The sequence below is a fragment of the Talpa occidentalis genome, unplaced genomic scaffold, assembly GCF_014898055.3.
Source record: "Talpa occidentalis isolate TD23 unplaced genomic scaffold, MPIMG_talOcc4v2.1 talOcc4.13, whole genome shotgun sequence".
NCBI classification, from domain to species: Eukaryota; Metazoa; Chordata; class Mammalia; order Eulipotyphla; family Talpidae; genus Talpa; species Talpa occidentalis.
This window is the reverse complement of record NW_023601322.1, coordinates 8,412,162-8,435,994: the sequence shown is the minus strand read 5'-3', so window position 1 is coordinate 8,435,994 and position 23,833 is coordinate 8,412,162. Positions and strand designations below refer to the sequence as shown.

At 42.7% G+C, this 23,833-nt stretch overlaps 1 protein-coding gene across 4 annotated transcripts; it reads left to right on the top strand.

The window, feature by feature from the left end:
- The first annotated feature begins 2,157 nt into the window (after nucleotides 1-2,157).
- On the top strand, nucleotides 2,158-16,423 carry LOC119242991 (serpin B13-like). Of its 4 annotated transcripts, none has more exons than XM_037508437.1 (9): nucleotides 2,158-2,326; nucleotides 6,701-6,729; nucleotides 7,315-7,333; nucleotides 9,829-9,833; nucleotides 12,599-12,727; nucleotides 13,120-13,237; nucleotides 14,610-14,752; nucleotides 15,024-15,116; nucleotides 16,019-16,423. In XM_037508437.1, exons 1-9 carry the CDS (start codon nucleotides 2,158-2,160, stop codon nucleotides 16,421-16,423), a joined length of 1,110 nt encoding a protein of 369 aa, XP_037364334.1. The 4 variants fall into 4 exon arrangements, with proteins under 4 accessions (XP_037364334.1, XP_037364333.1, XP_037364332.1 ...); XM_037508436.1 differs by having other exon boundaries at nucleotides 14,961-15,116; XM_037508435.1 differs by lacking the exons at nucleotides 6,701-6,729; nucleotides 7,315-7,333; nucleotides 9,829-9,833 and adding an exon at nucleotides 2,843-2,902 and having other exon boundaries at nucleotides 2,158-2,322; nucleotides 14,961-15,116.
- The last annotated feature ends 7,410 nt before the right edge of the window (nucleotides 16,424-23,833 follow it).

Sequence of the window (23,833 nt, the reverse complement as noted above, 5' to 3'; positions counted from 1 at the left end):
GGAACATAGTAGACACTCAGCTAATGTTTATTAAATGAATTAAAACGAGTGATTTCATAATTAGTATATAAAATACTTGAGAGCAAGTATGGGGGCTGTGTTAGCTGTCTGCCCAAACTTTTCTCACTGAGATAGCTTTCTTACATTTTCTTCTTTGCATTTGACATCCCCAAATAACATCACTGCAAAGTTAAGTTTACCCAGAGGCTGGTCTTGTCAGGACACAGCTCTTACGTCTGCAGTGACTGAAGTAGGCACTCACTCAGGTCTTCATCAGACCATAAACCCGGGTTCCCAACCTTGGTTGTACATCATAATCACCTGGGGTGATAAAAATTTTGATGTCTGGTTTCCACCCCAGGCAGGCTGACTCATGTCTGGGGGTGGGGCTGAGGCATAGATATATATTTTTAAAATTCCCCAGATTTTCATGTGCATCCAAGATGGGGCACTGGTGTTCTAGACTATTCTTTGCAGAGGCTCCCCTATCATTGGGAATGAAGTGCTTCCCATTGTCTGCCCTGTTGGGTCATAATTTATTTAACTTGGCCATTCTCAGGCCGTCCTTTAGTCCCGGGTCTTATTTTGTATTCTGGTTAATTTAGATCTTATGCTTGCATGCAAAGGAATGTCTCGGGGATTGGGAGAAGATGGAATTTAACTCTCTTCCTCTATGCTACTTGAGATTTTGTTCACAACACAATTGCTGACAACTTCAATAGCATTCCTTCATGGACACTGATGAAAGAAATAGAAAATTCAGTCCTCGGTTTTCCTTCCACCTCATGTGCTAATTTTATTAGAGAAATCATCATTGAGAAACCAAAAGTTGTTTCACCGGAAATGCAAACTATAATGACTAGGGAGAGGCAGACAGGAGCTATAAATTAAAGATCTCAGCTCCTCATTTTACACCTGCTCCCTGGTTCCCTGCCCAGCCACCTCTGTCTCTCCAAAAGTTAGGTAAGTTCTTCCTTCAGTTTCAGCGTAAGATTTCTGTGTGTTGAGAACACTGATGTTTATTGATTGAAAGAAATACTTGCACTATCCTTGCATAGTGCATAACTTTCCTGAGGGTGGTTTTATTTAATTTAGTGATTGTATAGCCATGCCAGTATTTTCTTCATCTTGTTTGACAGTGAATTCATTCATTTTATTTCTAAATTAACCTGCAAGGAACTTCTGTAAGAAAACATGGGGTTGAAATGGAAGCTTGACCAGCAAACTGTTCAAACAAACTGGTTGGGGCTTTGATAGTAAAAATCCTCTACCTGTGTATACTTTCAAAATGTGTCTAATCTGCGTTGATTGAATTCTTTGAGGATTTTTCCTTGAAGGCTTTATTGATTAGTTGTAACATAGCTGGTGATGAAGAAACTCTAAAATGTTTTATTGGTTTCATTTTGGTGAATTTGAGTTGCTCTTGAAACATTAACTTTTCTGTGATGTAACAAGAGTAATAGGAACCCACTGTACCCTAAAACACTCTGGAAAAGTAGGTGTAAGAAAACCCTCTCTTCTCTGCTTGATAATCAAGGGTTAGAAACATATCATTGCCCTTTAGGGAAAATTTAGCCCAGCATCAAATTTTCATGCAATTAAAGATGAATTGTCTTAAAAGCAGAGAATTAATCTCTCCCACCACTCTCTCTGCCCTGGATTTGAATGAAGAAATAGAAACTATTTAGAGAACGCACTTACCGTTGTCAAGTCTGGATGGCAGGGCCTTGTGCAGACCCGAGGGTGCTGGGGATTCCTAGTCCACCCCTTGCCTGGTTGGGCCCAGAAGCTGGACAGGCCAGACCTAGGAGGACAGGGGCTGGGCCTGCCCGGAGGAGCACGGCACAGGGAGGAGGCAGTGGAGGCGGATGCAGGCAGGTTCTGACAGAGAACGAGAGAATAAAACCATCTGAGAATAAAACCCTGCTCCCTGGGGCCGCGAGAGCTGAGAGTCACTGCGAGCTGCCAGGTGGCTGTCAAGGGCAGGGGTGAGAACAGGCAAGAGTGACTCTTCATGCAGGGGGTGAAAAGGCCCATTTTCTGGACAATGTGGAAGAAAAGGGGAAAGAGTCCTCGTGACATCAAATAATTCCACTCCGTGAAAAGTGCTCACTGGTTTTGGTTGTTGCTGCTGTTTCACAGCTCGCTGGACTTACCATGGATTCGCCCGGTTCAGCATATACTCGGTTTGGCCTTGAACTTTTCAAAGAGCTGAATAAAATAAAGGATGGTAACATCTTCTTTTCTCCTGTTGGCATGTCCACTGCGGCCGGCATGCTCCTCCTTGGGGCCCAAGGAGCCACCACCACCCCGTTACAGAAGGTAGGTGGGATTCCGTGGCTTTGCAGCCACAGACGGGTCTCTGGGGTAGCACACCGGCGTCCCCTCAGAAACATGCTCCTTTCGGCCTGTGGGCCAGGAAATAGAGACAGCATGTGAAGACGGAGAGATTTCAGGTCTGTCAAGAAGCCCTCCTTCCTCTGCAATGCCACCATATGCCGTCTGTTCCCTGGCGCTCGAAATTCTTTGGCTTGGGGGCTGGGTGAGTGGCCTTGTCATAAGCCTTTGACCTCGTAGTTAAAGAGGGGGCATGAAGGACAAAATTGATTGGGAGAAGTTGCTTAATCCCCAGGAGGGTGGAAATGACACATCAGAGATGAACACAGGAATGGATGAGCCAAGGCTGGCGCCTCCGAGTTCATCAGGGGGCAAATAGGCTCCTTCATGACTTTGCCCAGAAAGGGCTGTTACCTGCGCACCATGCACCTGTCCTCAACAAGCACTCACGGTCCCCTGCTGATGGGGCTGAGGTTTTCTCTATAGTGCTTTCTGTCCCTCGCAGATGCTTTGCTCTGAAAAAGACACAAAGAGCACAAGAATCAAAACTGAAGAGAAAGAGGAGGCGAGACACGTCCTGCACCTGCAGTATGGCTGCTTTCTAGATGTGGACTCCCTGGGGAAGTGCATAGAACAGGTAACGCCTGACACTCCCTTACAAGCCACAGTAATCCCTGCTGTCAAATAATGTTGCTAGGAACATGCAGCAATAACAAACCTTTCACGCTCAGAAGAGACCTTAATGTCAATGCACAACAGACTAAGACGTATCCTGGGAAAGGCTCCTTGATGGAGAAAGCCCGAGAGCAAGGTGAATGGGTTTTGGAGTTTAATAGAGTCGGGTTCCAGGCCTGGCTCGGTCACTGAGCAGCCGTGCTCCTGTGGGCAAGGGATTCGTCTTCTTTGCCCCTATGTGAAGTGTCCAGTAGGGCGTCTGGACATGCTGTACTCACCTGGGGGTGTTGGGTAGCAGGAGGTGGTATTATTATTATATTCTATTTGAATTTGAAGTCCCCCTGCTGATGTTTTATTGAAAGAAACATCGGCACAGGACCAGTGCCTTCCTGGGGTCTCTTGAGCTCCAGCACTGTGGTGTTCATTCCTCCATCCCAGGAGAGGGCGCAAACACCAGAGAGGGGCGAAGCTCACGGATTCTGACTGTATCTCAGGAAGGGTGCGCCGACATTGACGTCATCAGAGCCCATTCCTAGACTCTCATGAAGTCATAGCTGACGTCATGAGTTGTTCCTCTCACAACCGCACGTGGCCAGGTTGTCTGGGTGGTTGAGCTGCCCAAGAAGAGTCAAATTTCCTTATAGTTTGAACAGCAAGGCTGGGTCCTGTAGCTGCTCCACTGTCCACTCCATCAAGGAACATGGTTGTCTTCAGAGCATGTTCCCTCAAGCATGGTGGGAGGGCATCTGTGTGTGGCTGGATATAGCATGCCCCCTTGGAGGGACACCCCACTCCTGGCTTGGGAACTGGGGTGAGGTTTGAATTCGGCTTGGTGCAGGTCATGATGCATACATTTCTGCATTGCATAGCAGCTCTGTCCGCTCCTCAACAGTTTTTGGGGAGTCACAGTGGTGTGAAGAACAGAACGACAGATTCTAAGGCCCTCAGGACCAGGACATAGCCACAGGCCATCTGCTCCAGAGTCTTCTCTGTGGATGAGCATATGATTTGTTCAGAGACAGGCCAGCGGTGTGTTTATCATGTAAATTCAGAATATTTTGAGCCTTGATGTTGTGGCTGGATGGAAATTAGACTGTTGGTGGTATTTATAATGTAGGATGTATAGACTCTTGTTGGGATCATGATGTAGCATATACATGTGTGGAATTATAATGCTTTACATCTGGAGCCTGTATTATGTTATAGATCAGTGCTGCCTCAACAAAAATATAAAATACTGAAGATAAAAATCTTAAAACATTATGTACAAAAGGTATAAGGAATAATGCAATTCTGTAATTCTGAATACCCTTTAATCCTCTTTTCCACTGGAAGAAATACATTGTTACCAAGTCAACTAACACCCCAATATTTTCCTTGAGTACATTTCCTCTCTTGGAAAAAGTTCATGATCCTAATTTGGTGTTTGTATTCCCATATATAGATTATTTCATATCATGTAGTATCTGCCTTGATATTATTATTTACAACCTGATTAATTTTTGGTCCAGAATCATACTTACAAGATTAATCTATTTTAGGTGGATACTTGCAGCTCTAGTTAATTCATTTTTTCAACTATTAATCCATTTAGCCTTCGGATGGAGTGTTCTTTTCTCCTTCCCTCTGTCCCTCCTTTTCTTTTTCCTCCCCATTACAAAAAAGTGACCCTCCTTATTTAAGCCTTAGTAGTTTACATGGATGAGAATCTCTCAAATCCTGAACTACCTAACGTGGCAGCCATCCCAGTGGTTATAGAGTCTTAAAACATATCCAGTTCAAATTGAAATGTGCTGCGAGTGTCATATACACACTGGATTTGAAAAACTTAGTATGAAAATATTGTTAAAAGAAAATTGTTTTTCTACTCACAGCTCTTCTGACACCAGCTATGGCTGCCTTCCTCTCCTTAAGCAATTCCAACACTGACTGCCCAGAGTCAGGCAGACCCACAGGATGAGGGCTCCGTCCCGCAGGACTTTCCCCACTTCAGATGCCAGTTGCAAGAAGTTGCAAGAAGTGCTAATTCTTGCAACTTGGCTGCACACCAGAGGATCTCGTGACCCCCTTCTGATGTGTGGTATTTTGCCATCGTGGCTGACAGAGCCCAGGACACACTTTACTTATGGTTAGCAGTTTACTGTGAAAGGTACAAATGGGCAGGGTACAGAGGGTGAGATCACAAAGGAGAAGCTCTATCCCCTGGAGTTTGGGGTGCACCATCCTCCCCTCGCGCAGATGTGCTCAGCAACCTAGAAGCTCTCCAAAGCCAGCATCCAGACTCTTTATAGCTCTCCATCACACAGGCAAGATCAATCTTCAATCTCAATCTTCAGTCTCTTTCTTGTCCCTGGAGGGTGGGGGGTGGACTGGAAATCCCAAATTCTGCTTGTGGTTTGGTTTTTCTGGTGACTAACCCTTGTCTTGCAGTTACTCAGGATCCAGCAAGAGTTGATTCATTAGAACAAAAGATGCTTCTATCACTCTGGAAAATCTAAGGGATTTAGGATATTGTGTCAAGAACTGGAGTCCAAGAGCAATGATTAAAACAAAAGATGCTAAAATAAACAACCAAACAAATTCAGAAGATACTTGAAGTATCAGTGATACTTATCAGTGATACTTATACTTCAGTGATCCCTATCACTCAGGAAATTACAAGGGTTTGGGGAGTTCTAGATCAGGAACTGGGGGCAGAGAAAAAAATATGTATTTTTTAAATTATATTTTATGTAAAAGATCTCATGAATTTTTGTTGTTTTTCTTGAAAGAATATATAATACTTATTATATAATACATATGACTATTACATACTATTATTTATTAGAGTTTTATGTTGAAATGATGATGTTCATTCATCATTTGATAAAACATATGCTCAACTTGACTTCATATGTTTCTTTGTATTTCTTTTTTTTAAAACTCTTTATTTACACAAGAATTGGGATATAGGGCCTCCCTGGTGGCACAGGGGTTAAGACACAACCTATGAAGAAATCTGCAGTCACTGCAGCACGAGTTCGATTCCCGGCCGGCCAGGGAGAAACCCATATGGCAGGACAGCCCTCTCCTGTCTTGCCCGCTGCTCCCCTCAGCAGTGTACTTTGGTCTGTCTGCCTGTTCTGTCCCCCACTCTGTCTCTGGTGGATCCTCTCACCCCCCACATCTCTGGCCTGTACCCCAATTCTTGTATAAAAATAAATAAATCTTTCAAAAAAAAAAAAAAAGAATTGGGATATAGACTAGATGTGTGAGAGGGTGAAAGGATTCACCAGAGACAAAATAGGGAGCAGAACAGGCAGGTTGACTGAAATACACTGCTGAGGGGAGCAGTGGGCGAGACAGGAGAGGTCTGCCACACCATGTGGGTATCTCGCTGGCCGGCTGGGATTGAACCCTCACTGCAGGGGCAGTGGACAGCTTCACAGTGCTGAGCTTAATGCCTGCACCACCAGGGAGGCCCTGTTTCTTTGTATTTCTAAGAATGTAGTTATTAGACAATTTAAGATTATATATGTGCCTCCCATCTTTGGGTTGCATGATTCCATATTACATTCCATGTGACAGCTCTGGCCAATAGCATGTAGCTGGGAGGTAGGGTGTATGCATGTTCAATTTCATTAAATGTTACTAAATTTTTTGCCAAAGGAATGATACCAATATTTTCCCTCTCAGCAGTGCAAACAAGTCCATTTCACACAGTTGAAACAAGAAAGGGTGACTTAAAATCCTTTAAGTCTCACAATTTCCAGTCATCCATATTCATTCATGTAAGATACAAACCCACATACATATATTTTTTTCTGTACTTATTGGTGACAATATGATTATTTTTATCTGTTAAAGCAGTGAATTACATTAACAAGCTGTATTTGCATTTGTGGGATAATCGACTTTCTCGGAATTTTTAAAAATTATATATTGAATAGGACTTGGTAACAGTTTTTTTGTTATAATGAGAACTTTTAAGATTCACTGTCTTAGTAACTTTCAAATGTTGCATACAGTATGAACTGTGGGGGGGTGGGGTGTCACCATGCTGTACAGAACAGGCCCATTGCTTATTTACTTAAAAACTGGGTGTTTGGGCCTTTTAACCACCTACTAAACCTGTTCTGGTAGCCACCGCTCTGTTCTCTGTATCTGTGACTGGAGCCTAGGTCTGGCTGTTCACCCTTGAAAACCAAAACTTGAGAGACAAGAGTTGGTGGAAGTCCATAGCTCAAGGCCATCTCGAAGGCCACCTCCCTGAACTGGGGAGAAGCAGATACTTATCTGGGGGAGTAGTCATGAGGGAGAAAGGCTAAAATGTCTGCAACATGTCTGTGATATTGATCCATGTTTTGGGTGTATTAATAGTTAATTTTTGTTGCTATGAATACTCCCATATATAATCATGTCATAATACATTTGTTCATTTTCCTATGGATAAATATTTAGTTTGTTTTAATTTGGACTATTTGGAATCAAGTCAGTGTGAACATTATTGCACATATCTTTTCTTGCAAACATGAATTTATTTCTCTTGGGTATTTTCCAGGAGTGGAGTTGCTGGACCATAGGCAGCATACTCAGCTCTGGTAGATAACTGCCATATAGTTTTTTCCAAAATGGTTGTACTCTTTTGCAACCCACCAACAGTGGATGACAGTTCCAGTGACTGTACTGTTAACAACTTTTGGTATTGTCCTTAAAAAATGATAATTTTCAATGTACGTAGAGCAGTATATTGTGATTTTAATTTGCATTTCTTTGGTGAGTACCTTTCATATGCCTATTATTCTTTGGAGATCTCTTTTATACCATGCCATAAATTCTTTAATGCATACTCTTTCCCTTGGGTTATCTATCTTTTTCTTATTGATGAGTAATAGTTCTTTATATAATATAGATATGAAATGTTTGTCAGTTATAGGTAATAGAAATATCTTCTTTCACTCTGTTGTTTGATTTTTTTCACCCTGTTGTGATGTTCCTTGATGAACAAAAGTTCATAATTTTAATCAAGTCCAACTTATCAAAATTTTCTGTTAAGATTAGTGTCTTGTGTCCTGTTTACGAAATCTTTTCCTACCATAAAGTCATGAAGATGGTGTCCTATGTTATCTTCATTCCATTTACTGAAATTTTTGTACCATCTACTGAAATTCATTGCCTGGAAGCGGCACCTGTGTTCTAAATCAAGTGATCTATAAATATATATCTATTTCTGAAATCTGGTCCATTCCAGTGGTCTGCTTTGCACTGCTTGTGCTAATACTACTGTCTTAATCCTATGGGTTATATTATAGGTGTAAGAATCTGGTAATATAAGACTTCAGTTTTGTTCTTTTCAAATCACCATTGTCTATTCCTTGCATTTGAGTACATGTATGTGTACATTCATTTTAGAGTCGGTTTGTCAATTTCAAAGAAATCCCATTAAGATTTTTTATTTTGATTACATTGAATCTGTAAATCAACTTTGGGAGAACTGACATATTTATAATGTTAAAATTTCCCAATCTTCAAAAATGATACATTGATCCATTTAATTAAGTTATCTATAACATCTCTCAGTAATGTTTTAGAATGTCCTTTGTGCACAGTTTACACAGCTTTCATTAGATTTTGTTTTCTTTCTAGTTACTCTGGCTAAGATTTCCAGTTTGTGCTGAATTGGCTGAGTAGTCATGGCAAAAGTCAGCTTGAACTTAGAGGAGGAGTTTTCAGCTTTTCAGCAGTCAGTGTGATGTTAGCTGTGGGCTTTTCATGCATGACTTTTATGATATTGAGGCAGGTTTCTTCTGTTTCTAGTTCAAATGCTTTTTTCCCCCCCAATAATGAATGGGTGTTGAATTTTGTCAAATGTTTTTGTATATCCTTGTGATGGTCTTATCAATTTGTCTTTCATTTTGTTGATGCAACATATTATATTGACTAAGTTTTATATATTGAACTTCTGTTGCAGGTATAAATCCTACTTTGTGGTGGTATATGATCTTTTTAATGTGTGATTGAATTTGGTTTGAAATTATGAAAATTTCAATGAAACATGGGCTGCAGTTACCTTTCAAATAAAAATTAAAAAATAAAGATCCTGGGATGTTATCATCCCAGGGTCACTTTATGTTTGGTTTTTAATGTGTTATTGAATTTTGTTGGGATTTTTTTGAATCAATATTCATCAGGATATTGAGCTACAATTTTCTTATGTTTTTGTCTGGTTTTGGTATCAGAATACTTCTGGCCATATTGAATGTGTTTGAGAATGTTCTCTTCAAGTTTTGGAAGTCTTTGAAGTGGATTGGTATTAATTCTTCCTTAAAGTTCTGTAGAATTTTCTAGTGACACTATCTAGTTCTGGACCTTGTTAGAGGTTTCTTTTATTGATTAAATATTATTTTGGTTACATCTGTTTAGAGTTTAAATTTGTTCATCATTTAGTTTTGGTAGGTTGTATATTACTTGAAATTTATCCTTTTTTTCAGGTTATCTATTTTTTTTTTGGTATGCAATTGTTCATAGCAGTCTCATATGCCTTTTTTATTTCCATGACATCAGTTATAGTGTCTCCTTTATTTATAATTTTATTTAAGTCATATGTTTTTTTTCCCTTTAATCTAATTAAGGATTGATCATTTTTGTTGATTTTCTTAAAAAAAACTTCAATTCCTTGTTGATTATTTTCTATTTTTTATGCTATATTTTATTTATTTCTGCTCAAATCTTTTTTATTCCTCTTGTTCTGCTCACTTTTGGCTTAGTTTGTTCTTTTTCTACTCCTCTGAGATGGAAAGTTAGGTTGTTGCTGATTTTATTTGTTCCCTTGATTAGACCACGTTTTCCTGTTTCTTGTATACCTTGTTATCATTTGTTGGGGCTTTGGCATTTGGAAAATCAGCTGCTTCTCCCAGTCTTTTAGGTTTGGTTTAATATGGAAAGAATTTTTTCCCATCAGCCTGACTAGAGATTCTGCAGATCTAATCCTGAATCTTTTCTGGGAATGGATCTTGCACAGGGGATACAACTGAAAAGGTTTACTGGTTTCTAGCCTGGTGCTCTCCCTGGCGTCTATTTGTGGTACTGCACCATGGTGCATGTATTTTTTTGAGCATTTTTATTTTATTTTATATATTTTTACATCATTTTTCGTTTTTGCACAATGTATGCATTTTCATCTTGGTTATAGTCCCCATACAATTCCCACTCCCTTGTTTTGATCCTACTCTCCACCCCGCCACCCCAGTGTGTCTCTGGTTTATAGTTGCTTGTTGATTTTGATTTTTACTTTATTATAAATAGTCTTTTTCCTGGTCCCTTATTTAGGTTTTCTAAATTCCTGCTATCAGTTAACCTTTGTTCTCTTTGGCCCACCTGATGCCGGTTCTTGTGAGCTCTTAGAGTCAGGCACTACGGAAGCCAGTCCCTCAGCCCGTGGAAAAGGCAGAGCGTGGGGCATGTATTTTGCACCTCTGCTTCTCTGCTCAGGAAGAAGTTAGGTGTTGGGAGTTTTCTCCTAGTGGCACCATGTTGTGTGTGGGGAGTAACTGTTGAGTGAGTGTCATGCATTTTCGTACTGGGTTTCACGCTCATTTGGGGTACAGAAAATACCAACTGGTTTCCAAATTTCTTACAAAGCCATTTTATCCTTGTAGTGTTGCTAAGTCAGTGTTTCCAGAGAAGGGCTGGTCTGGGGCTTCTTATTAGGCCATCTTGCTGGCGTCATTCCTGGGAAATTCCTCTATTAAAGATATATACCTGGTAGATGAGGTCCGTTTGTATTTGCCTTTGTTCTTAAATGAGTGTCTGCTCATTGAATTCAATGTTGATATTTTCTCTCAACTTTTTGAAGATACCAGCCCCCGCTCTATGTCTCATGTTGGTGTTAAGGAGTTGGTTTATTTGATTATTTCTTGGTGGGTGATCTGTCTCTGGCTGCATTTAAGTTTTTTTTTTTTTTTAAAGATGTATTTATTTATTTATTTATTTGTTTGTTTATTTATTTATTTATACAAGCGGTGGGTACAGTCAGAAGCGCGGGAGGGTGAGAATTCACCAGAGCCAGAGCGGGGAGCAGAGCAGGCAGAAGGACCGAAGTACACTGCTGAGGGGAGCAGCGGGCGGCAGGAAAGGTCTGCGCGCCATGTGGGACCCTCCTCTGGTGGCCGGGGAGCAGCCGGGGATCGAACTGGCGCTGCAGAGACTGCGGGCAGCTTCGCAACCCAGGGCTCAACCGCTGCGCCACCGGGGAGGCCCTGCATTTAAGTTTTGTTATTTGTTTTTGTTTTACCTGAATTTTACTACAATGCATCTAGGTATGGATTTCTTTTATTTACCAAGGCTGATTTACTGTATTTCCTAAATATAGAAATTCATACTTTCCATCAATTCTGGAAAAAGGCTTTAAAATGGCCATTCATGCCACATCGCTGGAAACCTGAGTAGCCTCAGAACCATCACTAGTCTTTTAAAGGCTCATCGTAGCAAGGAGGGAGACAAAGTCAAATTCAGCCTCAGATATTTTACATTTTACATACATTTACATTTTCAACTTGGATGTCATTCAAGTTTCATTAACTTTTTTAAAGATTTATTTATTTATGCATACAAGAACTGGGGTACAGGCCAGAGGTGTGGGATGTGAGAGGATTCACCAGAGACAGAGCGGGGAACAGAACAGGCAGATCCACTGAAATACACTGCTAAGGGGAACAGTGGGTGAGACAGGAGAGGTCTGCTGTGCCATGTGGGTAGCTCCCTGGCCAGCCAGGGATCGAACTTGTGCTGCAGAGGCTGTGGATACCTCTGTAGTACTGTGCTTAACCTCTTGTGCCACCAGGGAGGCCCCAAGTTTCATTAATTACCCACAAGAATCAACTATTTTCTGTGTGCCAGATACTACTCTAGGCATTGAGTAACCAGTAATGAAATAAAGAAACAAAACAAAACAAAAACCCATAGGCTTCATATCCAAGAGAAAGAAGCCTTTCTAGTCGCCTCACCATCAGGAATATGCTCTTTAGTTCCCAATTGCAAGGCTTCTCCCTTGTACCGGGTGTGAATGGAAGCAGCCAGATGTCACTGGACAGGCGGTGGCCAGAGTTGCTCCTTATTTTAGGGACATGTGTTGGGGCAGCTCTCTCTCAAGGAGTGCTCCCTCCTCAGTCCTCACTCAGAACACTGATGGGTTTACAAACGGAGTCACTTTTCTTATCCGTGTCTCGAATTAAAATTGCCCACTTTAGACAATGAGAATCATTCAGGAACTCCTCTACTTTCTTTAGTACTAAGTCTTGTGGGAAGTCAAAGCAAGCATTTGAAACACTTAGTGGGCAATTGCATTTGAGATAAAAATTCAACTCAACCCAGAAAAGCAAAATCTGTAGTACTAGGCTGGAGGAGCGAGTTTCTTTGGGGAGCTGAGATTATTGTGACATTATCATAGGATTTGCATAAAGGCCACCTGCCATCAGGGGCCACACCAGACTGGTGGGCCACCCTATAAAGGCCGCCAAACTGAGGGAAAACCCAGCAGTCCTCATGGAGAAGAATCTAGGGTTGCTTTTGCCACGATAACTCATTGAGGTTGGTCTCAATTTTGTAGATTGAGAAGACGGAAGAGCTGCATCACCAATTCCAAAAAGTTTTGAGTGAGATAAGCCAACCCACAAATGATTATGAACTGAAAATAGCCAATAGGCTCTTTGGAGAAAAGACTTACCTCTTCCTTCAAGTAAGTTTTGCTGTGCCCTCCACACTGTGAGTACTATTCACGCACGTCAGATGGCCTGGGAGGCCACCTGGGTGGGTGGTGGGGGCCGGCAGCCTCAGAGGACAGCTGGCTCAGCCCCCATCACTAGGGGTGCTCCCCTCCTGTTCTCCAGACAGCCAGGCCTTTGGGAACTTCTTTTTAACCCTGGCGGTCTGAATCTCACTTTTGCCTTAACCTTATTGTACCTGCATAACAGTGTTCATAAAAGTTCTCAAAGTGATTTGCCTTGGATCTAAAAATCCCTGCTTACAACATTAGTCATTTTAATGTGCAGATAAATTTACTTAGAGTTGTTGGCAGTGAATAAATCAAAATTTTAAGCTCTTGCTCTTCCTTCCCTGCTTCTCTTAAAGAAATACTTAGATTATGTTGAGAAATATTACCATGCTTCTATGGAGACAGTTGACTTTGTCAATGCAGCGGATGAAAGTCGAAAGAAGATTAACTCCTGGGTGGAAAGCCAAACCAACGGTAGAGTATCACTGGGTCGTTCACCGTAAACACGCTTCTGAGTCCCCGCTGTGAGTGAAGCCTGTGCTTGACACTGCGTGCGTGCCGGGGTGCACACATCTGGGGGGCTTGAGATGGAAGAGCAGGGCTGGGCTCGAGAGGTGGGAGAAGGTACTGCAGAGGGCGGGAAGGTCTCAGCAGTGGGTCTCTGAGAAGAGCCAGTGGGGTCAGGGAGGGAGCAAATTCCACGGAAATAGTCAGTGCAGGATTATTTCATGTGGCTGTGTGTCACGATCATCTTTGGGGCTCCTGAAACTGGGCTCATGTCTGTCTTGGGTTCACATCTTCTTTATATCGGGGGGGGGTTTGAAATTGTATGGGGAATATAAAAATAAAATTTATTATTAATTAAAAAAAAACAAAAAAAATAGATCAGAGGCTTTTTGATGGAGGCTGGGTCCGTAGTGAAAGTGTTATAGGGGGTTTCTCCTCTCTTTGTCAAAGTGAGAAGCATTCAGTTCTCGGATCAAGACCTGTCTTGTTCCTACAGCACAGGCTGTCAGAGCCTTGTCTCCCCTGGAGAGCCGGGTGGGGCTGATGACAACCCTCAGTCCCTCCACAGTGGAGAACTTGACCCTTGCCTTGACTTCCCCACATCCCTGCTATGACCCAAATGCCCGAGAACTACCGAGAGGAATGTTAATGTGGAAACACACTTTGGACACGATGACTGATACATTCTTTTTAGAGTTTCACAATATATTTTTATACCAGTTTTGGGGGATACATCTATTATCTCATAAAGCACATTTCCATTTATATTTAGTCCAAAGGAAATAAAAATCAAAAAGCAGGCTAAAATAGAGTCTATCAAAGGGTGGGCTGAATCCAGAGTATGCTAAAGCAGAAATAAAAAACATCATTCCTTTTTCAATAAAATAAGAAATCTCTAAATCTGGGTGGCTTCTGTATTGATGTGCAAAAAGAATAATAGCTACCACCTGTCCAGAGCTTATTAGGAACCAGAGATGGATCTAAGTGCTTTACACACATCAAATCAGCTCTTCTTTTAACATCCTGTGAGGCAGATGTGGACGCAGAGGCACAGATTGCTTAAATAACTTGCCCAAGAACTGTCAGCTGATTAAAGGCAAACCTGGCTGCTAACAGGCAATCTGAACCCAGTGCCTGCTTCCCGGCCATCACACCACAAGTTCCCCAGTGGGATAAATATGTGATGGACAAAGGGAGACCCTCCTCTGATTGCTTAGTTCTTCCGGTGCAGACCTGGCTGAGATTTAAGTGATCAGTCAAGGCCACGCGTTGTATCTGCCATGCATAGCACTTGTAATTTTGAAGAAGGGCCAATTTTGTTGTTGTTGTTCGTTTGCAGAAAAAATCAAGGACCTGTTTTCAGATGGCTCTATAAGCAACTCCACCAAGCTGGTGGTGGTGAACATAGTTTATTTTAAAGGGCAATGGGACAGGGAGTTTAAGAAAGAAAATACCAAGGAGGAGGAATTTTGGCTGAATAAGGTATGGCCCTTCATTTATTTATGTGGTGTGCTTACACGCGGAATGTAAAGTCTAGACTCTTATTTGAGCAAATGTACATGCGAGGTAGCCGATGCGGATTCTGAGGTCTGACCTTTAGCATTATTGCAGGTTGAGCTCGTATTTTAGTGAGCTGCCTGGGTTGTCTTACCCCTCTTTTGACTTCGTGGGCCCTCTGAATCTGTTGCAGACTACGAGTAAATCTGTGCCGATGATGACACAGCGTGATTCCTTTCGCTTTACTTTCCTGGAGGACCTGCAAGCCAAGATTCTAGGGATTCCATATAAAAATAACAACCTGAGCATGTTTGTGTTGCTGCCCAATGACATAGATGGGCTGGAGAAGGTAAGGCCCTGTTTTCCCTCTATTTTGCTTTCACTTCTGGAATTTAAATCAATTTTAAGGGCCCTAAGGATTTATAGCAAGATTTATAGCAAGATTGACAGGAAGGTACAGAGACTTCCCACATACCTCCTGCCCCCACGTACACAGCCTCCCCCATAAACAACATTTTTCACTTGAGGGTACATATGTTGTAACTGATGTACTGTGAGCATACATCATTATCACCCGGAGTCCTTAGGACCCTTCTGGAATTTAAATCAATTTAAATCAATGCGTGAATGGCAGATAAAATTTACCAACTTGATGGAAATATCAGTTTGAAGATATTTAGGAGAGAGATGCAGTAGTATAAAAAAGCTTACATTAAAACACGTAAAATGGACATACGCTATGATGGCAGCTATAGAAATATATATTCTATATTTTAATATTATATAGTATAATATGAATTATATTGGTTATGATATATTTATTCTGTATAATTTATTACATATAAAATTATATCTTATACCTGTTGCAAAGACTAGAGGGGGGCCTCTCTGGTGGCACCAGGGGTTAAGTACAGCACTGTGAAGCTATCCACAGCCTCTGCAGCACAAGTTCCATTTCTGGCCAGGGAGCTGCTCACATGGCACAGCAGACCTCTTCTGTCTGGCCCGCTGCTCCCCTCAGCAGTGTATCTCAGTACATTTGCCTGTTCTGTTCCGCACTCTGTCTCTGCTGAATCCTCTCACCCCTCACACCTCTAGCCTGCAGCCCAGCTCTTGTATGCATAAATAAATAAATCTTACAAAAAAAAAGACTAGAGGGAATAGTAAAATATGAACTGTGTTAGATTGATAGAATAAGAAATGACATTTTTATCGATAACCATGCCAGTCTTCCTTTCTCCTTCTTAATAGATCATAGATAAACTCTCTCCTGAGAAGTTAGTAGAGTGGACTAGCCCAGGGCAGATGGAGGAGAGAAGCGTGAGTTTGCACCTGCCCCGGTTTGAAGTGGAGGACAGTTACGACCTAGAGGCCGTCCTGGCGGTGCTGGGGATGGAGGGCGTCTTCCCAGAGCCGGGCGTGGACAGTTCGGGCACACGCTCCTACTCGGGGCTGCACGCTCAGAAGTTCCTGCACAAGTCCTTCGTGGTGGTGAACGAGGAAGGCACGGAGGCCACAGCAGGCACGGGCGTGGACTTTGCGGTCACATCAGCCCTCGGTGATGAAAGTTTCCACTGCAGTCACCCTTTCCTGTTCTTCATCAGACAGAACGACTCCGACAGCATCCTCTTCTTTGGCCGATTTTCATCTCCTTAGCACAGCAGTTGCCTTGGCAGAGAACCAGCACCTGTGCCAGGGCTGGCTGTTCATGCAGTGGTGGGGACAGCCCGCTCCTTAACTTTTGTTGTCTTTGCATTCCAGTTTTACCACCCAAATCGATGCCCTCACGACTGTCATCGTGTATTTACAATTTTCCTTGAATGCAAAATGTCCTTTTGTAATGCATAAAGTAAATTAAATCAAAGTTTGTTTTTTTAAAAACAATCTCCTGTTGATTTCTTCTGAAAATATATGAGTCTTGTTGCAGTTTTGTGCACAAATGAGAACACAGACTAGTGATTTTGGGGAGTCTCTCCAGTTCTAATATTTTGGCATATTATAAATACACTGGTAAAATAAAACAATTAACTCATGTGTTACTTTTTTCTTTCTTATGCAACTGTTTGGCAAAGTGTCCATAGGAAAGAGAATTTAGAAGCACATTAGCTTAACATAAATTGAAACTCTAAGACAAGCACAAAGTGGAGCAATATGCCAGGCAGAGAGTCTTAGAGTCTCATCTTTTTTGAAATATATGATCCATTGTCAGTGGAATAAGCATTTTGATATTGTGAAATAGATGTGATCGTAAGGTGAAATACACTCAGTTGAAGCCTAGAACTTGATGAGTTTTGATAAATGAATGCCTCTGGGAAAACACCAGCACATCCAAGATACAGGACATTTTCATCCCTCTAAGGTGCCCTGGCTGGCGGTTCGTCAACCACCCCCATTCAACTCTGGTCCAAGCAAATGCTGGCCCACCTCCAGTCACTACAGAGCAGACTTAGCATTTCCAGAGTTTCATCTGAATGGATTTACCTAACATGTTGTATTCTGTGTCTGGCTTCTTTGGCTCAGTACTTTTATTGACTTAGCTGTTTTTGACAGTCATCCATGAGTCCTGGCCCATTACTTTCTATTGACAAATAGTGTTCTATTGTATGGAGAAGCCACGTTTTGTTCATCTCTTCACCCGTTGATGGGCATTTGTGTCTCTGCCAGCGTTTGGCTACTCTTCATCATGATAATAAGCACTTTTTTGTGCCTAAGTCTTTGCATGGACGTGTTTTCATTTTTTCTGGGTAGGCGTCTAGGACTAAAACTGCTAGGTCATATTGTATATGCTTAAACTGGTAAAAACCTGCCAATATGTTCTAAGTGGTTTACTGTGTTCCACTCCTATGAGCAATGTATGAGCTTCCCAGATGCTCTGTGTCTACACCAATGGTTGACATGGCTGGTCTTTGTTATGGCTGTTCTCATGGGTTTGTGGGTGGTCCCCATTGTGGTTTGAATTCCTGCATTTCCCTTATGAATAATGAGTTATTTTTTTCCAGTGGATATTGACCAAATCGCCTTGTGTGAAGCATTTTGCCCATAGTAATTAGATTGTTTATTTTTTTATTATGGACTTGTAATTATTTTTAATAATTCTGAATAAAAATTCTGTCATCTATCCAGATTGCATGTCTGGATGGCATCATTGAAAAGCAGTTTTATATTTTAAGAGCAGTTTTATATATTATATTAATATTTTATATTAATTTTTTTCTTTCATAGTTTTTTTCTGTCTTATTTAAGTATTCTCTGACTTTTTTAAGTTTGCAAAGACTTTTGCTATTTTTTTCTAGACCTTTCATGGCATTAGCATTTACATTTAGATACATGATTTATTTTGAATTAAACTGTGAAGGGTTGGGGTTCATTGTTTTTTATGTGGACATCCAATGATCTCAGCATCATTTGGCAAAGAGACCTTCCTTACCCCATGAATCAATTACCTTGGAAACTTCATTTATATATCTATATCTATATCTATATCTATATCTACATATATGTAGACACACACACAAACACACACACATATGTGAGGGGCTGTTTCTGTTCTTCTGTTCTTCCACTGTGTGTCTATCACCTGCCAATACTTCTCCATCCCTCAGAACAGTCCTATCTTGAGGCTTATAGGTATAGTAACGTAACCATTCAGCTTTTCATATGGCAAGGGCTGGCATGCTTTCTCTTTGTCCATCCTGTCATTTAACTAAATGTGTCCTTCTATTAGTTATAAAAAAAAGATGAAATCTTGCGATTTATGACAACATGGGTGGAACAGGAAGGGATGATACTAAGCAAAATCAGTCAGAAGGAGAAAGACAAATACTAGATGATTTTACTCATATGTAGATTATAAAGAAACAAAAGAAAGGAACACACCAAACCAAACCAAAAAAACCCCTAGAAATGTGATCGCAGAATTGAGGCTATGGAGGGCGAAGGTGGGGGCAAATGGCAGAGAATTAGTTGTTGGTGCTTTGGTTCTGACTGTGGTGTGGTGACATACACCTAGAGGTGTGAACCTGTACCCCTAAATCACATACACTGTTGTTAGCCAATGTTACCTTTAAGAATGTTGAAAAAAAGTGTGTTTGTGTTGATTCCATGGAGGTAAAATGGGCTTTCCTCACTCCGCAGGGGGAGAACTGATTTGAACTTTGAGGCTGCTGAGGCAGCAAGAAAGTATGAATATCTTTATTACTCATATATATGTATTTATTTATTTAAAGATTTATTTATTTATGCCAGCACTGGGGTACAGTCAGAGGCGTGGGGGTGAGAGGATTCACCAGAGACAGAGTGGGGAAACAGAACAGGCAGAAGGACCGAAGTACACTGCTGAGAGGAGCAGCGGGCGAGACAGGAAAGGTCTGCTGTGCCAGGTGGGTTTCTCCCTGGCCGGGCATCAAACTCGTGCTGCAGAGGCTGCAGATTGCTTCATAGGTTGTGTCTTAACCCCTTGCACCACCAGGGAAGTGCCCGTATATATTTATTCTTTATTTTAGATATATTTTACAATGTTCTCCCTTTTTGTACAATGTTTGTTTTCTCCTCTCAGGTGTAATCCCCACAAATCCCCAACACCAGTTCACCTGCGCACCATGGCCAAAGTCCCTTGTTGCTCTTCTCGCCCCTGTTTTGATTCTCTCCCTCCCCCTCCCCTACAGAGTGTCTCTGGTTAATAGTTGCCTGTTTATTTTGTTTTTTTTTAACTTATTATACTTATTTTTTTCCTGGTCCCTTATTTGGTCCCCCTACATTCCTGCTATAAGTGAGACCATCCGATATTTTTCTTTTTCCTTCTGGCTTATTTCATTGAACATAATCCCTTCCAGCTCCATCCATGTTGCTGTGGATGATACGTTTATCTTTTTTGATTGCTGAATAGTATTCCATTGTGTAGCTAGACCACATCTCCTTGACTCAGCCCTCTATTTTTGGGCATTTTGGAAACAGCCAAAATATCTTACCTATTGTGAATCGTGCTGCAATAAACATAGGGGTGCAGGTATCATTGTGAATTAAAGTTTTTGTGTCCTTTGGGTAGATTCCTAGGAGTGGAATGGCTGGCTCATATGGTAGCTCCATTTGTAGTAGTCTGAGGCTTTCTGGGCGAGCATGGCAGGGCACCTGGCTCCAGTGGCAGGATGGCCTTGGCTATGGGGGGAGTGAGCCTACGTGCTGGGTCCTGGCTTGCTTGGTGGTGCTTCCTGTGGGTGCCAAGAGAGGGCGTGCAAGGACATTATTACCAGCTAGCCCAGGTGTGGCAGAGGAAGAGAAGGGTGGAACTAGAGGGCTGTCAGCACTCAAAGTAGGAGCTGGGCTCATTATTACATTGGGTCTTGCTTTTCGGTGCAGCCTGAAAAATTCTCTTCTTGAAATAAGAGTCTTCAGCCCATTATTGTTTGTGCTCATTATCCTCATGTTTTGATTTAAATCTATCAGGTGCATCTGTGCTCTGCTTACAGGCCATGGCTGGAGAGTTTCGCCTTGGGAAATGTGTGGTAGAGGCAGTGTTGTGCAGGTGTGCTGAGTGTCCACCCCTCCAGCTGCCCATTCCTAGGCAAGTGACCGACACCAGACAGTACCCACTGCTGGAGGCCATAAAAGGCCTCGGGCACTGTAGTAGAGTTAGGAGTGGGCATGGTGCAGGCTGCCCCTAGTCCGTAGAAGGAGGGGTGGACACTGACTCCACTGGGGCCAGCCGGCTGTGTGGACAGCTGTGGCTGTGCGCCCGGGGACAACACTGTGTGATATAAGACAAGGTTTGCACCCCTGTAAACTCTAAATGTTGTATGTAAATGTTTTTGATAAACCCCTCCCCTTGGTGGTTTGCACCAACCGTTGGGCGGCATACAGAGGCCTGAATTTTTGGATTTCCACCTGGTGCCTGAACGGGTGGACAGTCCACCAACCGTGGGCTAAGGATATGGGCATTGAGGGGAGGTTCCCGGAGTGGTGCACTCCCCTGACGTCATAACACACCACCACTTGTCGAAACAAGGACGTGAGCGGTGCTCACACATCGACACAGGCGGATGGAGCCGACCTCTCTGGGAGGTGTCACGGACTCTGAATAAGAGGAGCGAACGGGGCTGCTGGCCCATCCTGCTGCACAGACTATGGACATTTTGCTTAAGCCTGGGCGTCAGGACAATGTTTTGCCTCCGGCCCTGAACAGTGGACCAGCGACAAACCATGGACTGGGTATGGCCTGGAACAATTTGGACTGCCCAGATGTGCTGGGTAGCCCTAGTAGCCCTCTAGGGGTAGGAGACTAAGCTACAGATAAGGCCTTGGGTAAAAGGGCAGTGGCACCTGCGAGTACACACAGCCTGTGCAGAGACTGTTGTTCAAAGGGCTGTTTTACAAGGGACATTTGCCCTGACTTTGGCCCATGAGTTAATCATTCTTGTGGCATGTAAAACCCTCTGATGCCTCCTTGCAAAGTGAATGCGATACTCCCAGGCTGGGAGGCTACTGTTGCCACCGCAGTTCTGTTTTCTGACAAGAACATAGCTCGTGTACTGCCAGAAGGGAGACACTCACCCCAGCAGGCACAGGTAACCCCTTCATCTTTCGCTCCCAGGTTGGTTTGCACCAATACCCTAGTAAACTGAGCCCTTGACGGTGGGTTCTAAATGCTGTGTATGTCCCCAGTAAGCACAAAAGAGTTAATCAAGGCTTGGCAGCCCTAGACAAGAAAACAAAGCGTTAAAACACTCATAGGCGATCCTTTGCGGAAACCACTGGGCATCCCTGATGCCCAGCTGGCAGGCCGCCCTGGCTGTCTTGGAGGGGCACTGCCTGCATCTTAGTGGCGTTTTGTAGTTTATATTATTGTTGTTGGTTACCGGTGCAATGCTCCATATGCATCACCAAGGACCCTCACAAAAGCATGTCATAAAGCTTGTGCAGCGAGAAGTCTGAGAATGGGTGGCATGTCAGACCCCCCAGGAAAACATGGAGTTTTCTCAGAGTTTCTCAGACTGCTTTTTGCCATGATCTTCCAGCAGGGGTGGCCTAGTAGCTTGAGTAGCCTTGAAATGCAGCCCACATGTATCGAGAGCAGTAAATAACATGTAACCTTGACGTAGGGCTCACATGTGCGAAACATACTTGTTTAAACTAGGCCTAAACTTGGCCCCTGTGCTGCTGTGTCTATAAATTATATAAAAGCTAATAGGGCTGCTGTTGGGGGGACTCTCCTTGGCCATTCACTGGGCCTTCTCGGGGCATGGGGCCTCTGTTGCAGCAGCAGGAGCCCATGGGGGCTGTCGCTCCTGGGCCTGCTCCTGTTGCCAGCTGTGTATCTCCTGCTGCCTCATAATAAAGGCTTGTCCCTGCTCCTCACCCATGGGCTTCGTGACCTGCTTTCTCCTCTGCTGCTGTCAAGACCGGGCAAGCTTGTAGCTGAGGCCCCACACATGGCGACAAGGGTAGGATGGCATGTGGACCAGGAGGAGGCCCCACAATTGTAATATCAACATGCATCTCCCACTAACACTAGTATTACTAGTATTGGAATAGGCATTTAGGTTAACAGAGATCAAGAATCCTCAAAGGCTAGGCAATAGCATTATTCAATTCCTGAAATTAAGGATTGCAAGAGTTTATCTCACATCAGCCAGAACGCACATCAAACACTCATTAAACGAAATCCTTACTGGAGGGGTGAATTCCATCCCAGCAAATTCTAGTTAGTGGCTGAATAACCCAGTCACCTGGCTTCAATCTAGCCCCACTGATAGGGAGAAGAGGGCAGGGGAGGCTCCTGCAAGATTGAAGGTGCTTCCTTAATCTGCATTTCACCACAGGATCTGGTAACAAGAGGCTCAACCGCTGTTCTCAGATTTACAGTCTATTACTTCTCCTTTCTAACTAAGTTCCTAAACCGTTGATTATTTTCAATAGACCATACAGATGTCAGAACTCTACATGGTATTTGGCACTCAAGCTGGAATAGTAGGCACTGCCTTAAACTTTTTAATCAGCGCAGAACTAGGTCAACTTGAGGCTCTGCTAGCAGATGATCGAATCTACAACGTAAACACCCAGGCGTGTCTAATAATTATACCCATCATTTTTGGAGGGTTTGGAAATGGATTAATTCCACTAATAATCAGAGCAACTGATACAGCGTTCCCTTCAGGAGATGATACAAGCTTCTGACTTTTTCCACCATCATTTTTACTCCAACTTAATATCAATAGTTGAAGCATGAAGACAGATGCTGGACCAGCTTGGATGTATTTGCCTTTAGATGGCAATTTAGCTCACACAGGCGCTTCAGTGGACCTGACCATCCTTTCCTTTCATTTACCAGGTGTTTCATCCATTTTATGTGCCATTAACTTTATCACTGCTATTTTCAGCATGACTCTCTCCCCTGGCCCCGGCATAGCTCAGAATGCTTCTAAGAAAGCCGAACGAACACCTCTTTTTGTCAAAATTAAATTACCACACACATTTCCTTTTAGTGTTCATGGAAGGACTCTGGTGGGTCAAAACATACTTTACATAATCATGGAATGTGCTAGGGAAATACAATTAAAAAGGAAACATTCCAACCCAGGAATCCTCTCCAGAAAGGCCATGGAAAAGGAACACACTTTCATTATGGAACAAGCATTAAGCCAGACTGTGACACACAGCACAGGCAATTTGCCAAGGAATTGCAGATAAAGAAGGGAATTCACTTATCATCTCATACAGCCAAACAGATATAACTCATTACTCCCACATTCTCAAACAAGAAACACTAATGAATTCTTAAGTAGGAGTACTTACAGCATCATTTGTCACACAGAGATCGTTCCAGACTTACCTGGTAACTGGCATGGCCATCTGTGTTAGCTAGTAGTCAGTTTCACGCAGAGGAAAACCAAGCACATCTTGACCACAGCAGATAGGTCGCCCCTCTGACTGCAAAGCCTACCACTCTCCTATCGAAACTGGGAGGTAGGGGCGCTACTCCCTTGAGGCTTGCATTTTAAAGAGATAACTTCCAGGTTCTTGAGAAAAAGCATCCCTCAGCCATATCAGATAAAACAGATTTCAAACTTAAAA

Coding starts and splice junctions, on each gene's coding strand:
- LOC119242991 (XM_037508434.1), top strand. CDS start 2,158: ATGGATTCGCCCGGTTCAGCATATACTCGGTTTGGCCTTGAACTTTTC. Junction 2,912..12,598: donor AGAAAGAGGAGGCGAGACAC/GTCCTGCACCTG, acceptor TCAATTTTGTAG/ATTGAGAAGACGGAAGAGCT. Junction 15,117..16,018: donor ACATAGATGGGCTGGAGAAG/GTAAGGCCCTGT, acceptor CCTTCTTAATAG/ATCATAGATAAACTCTCTCC.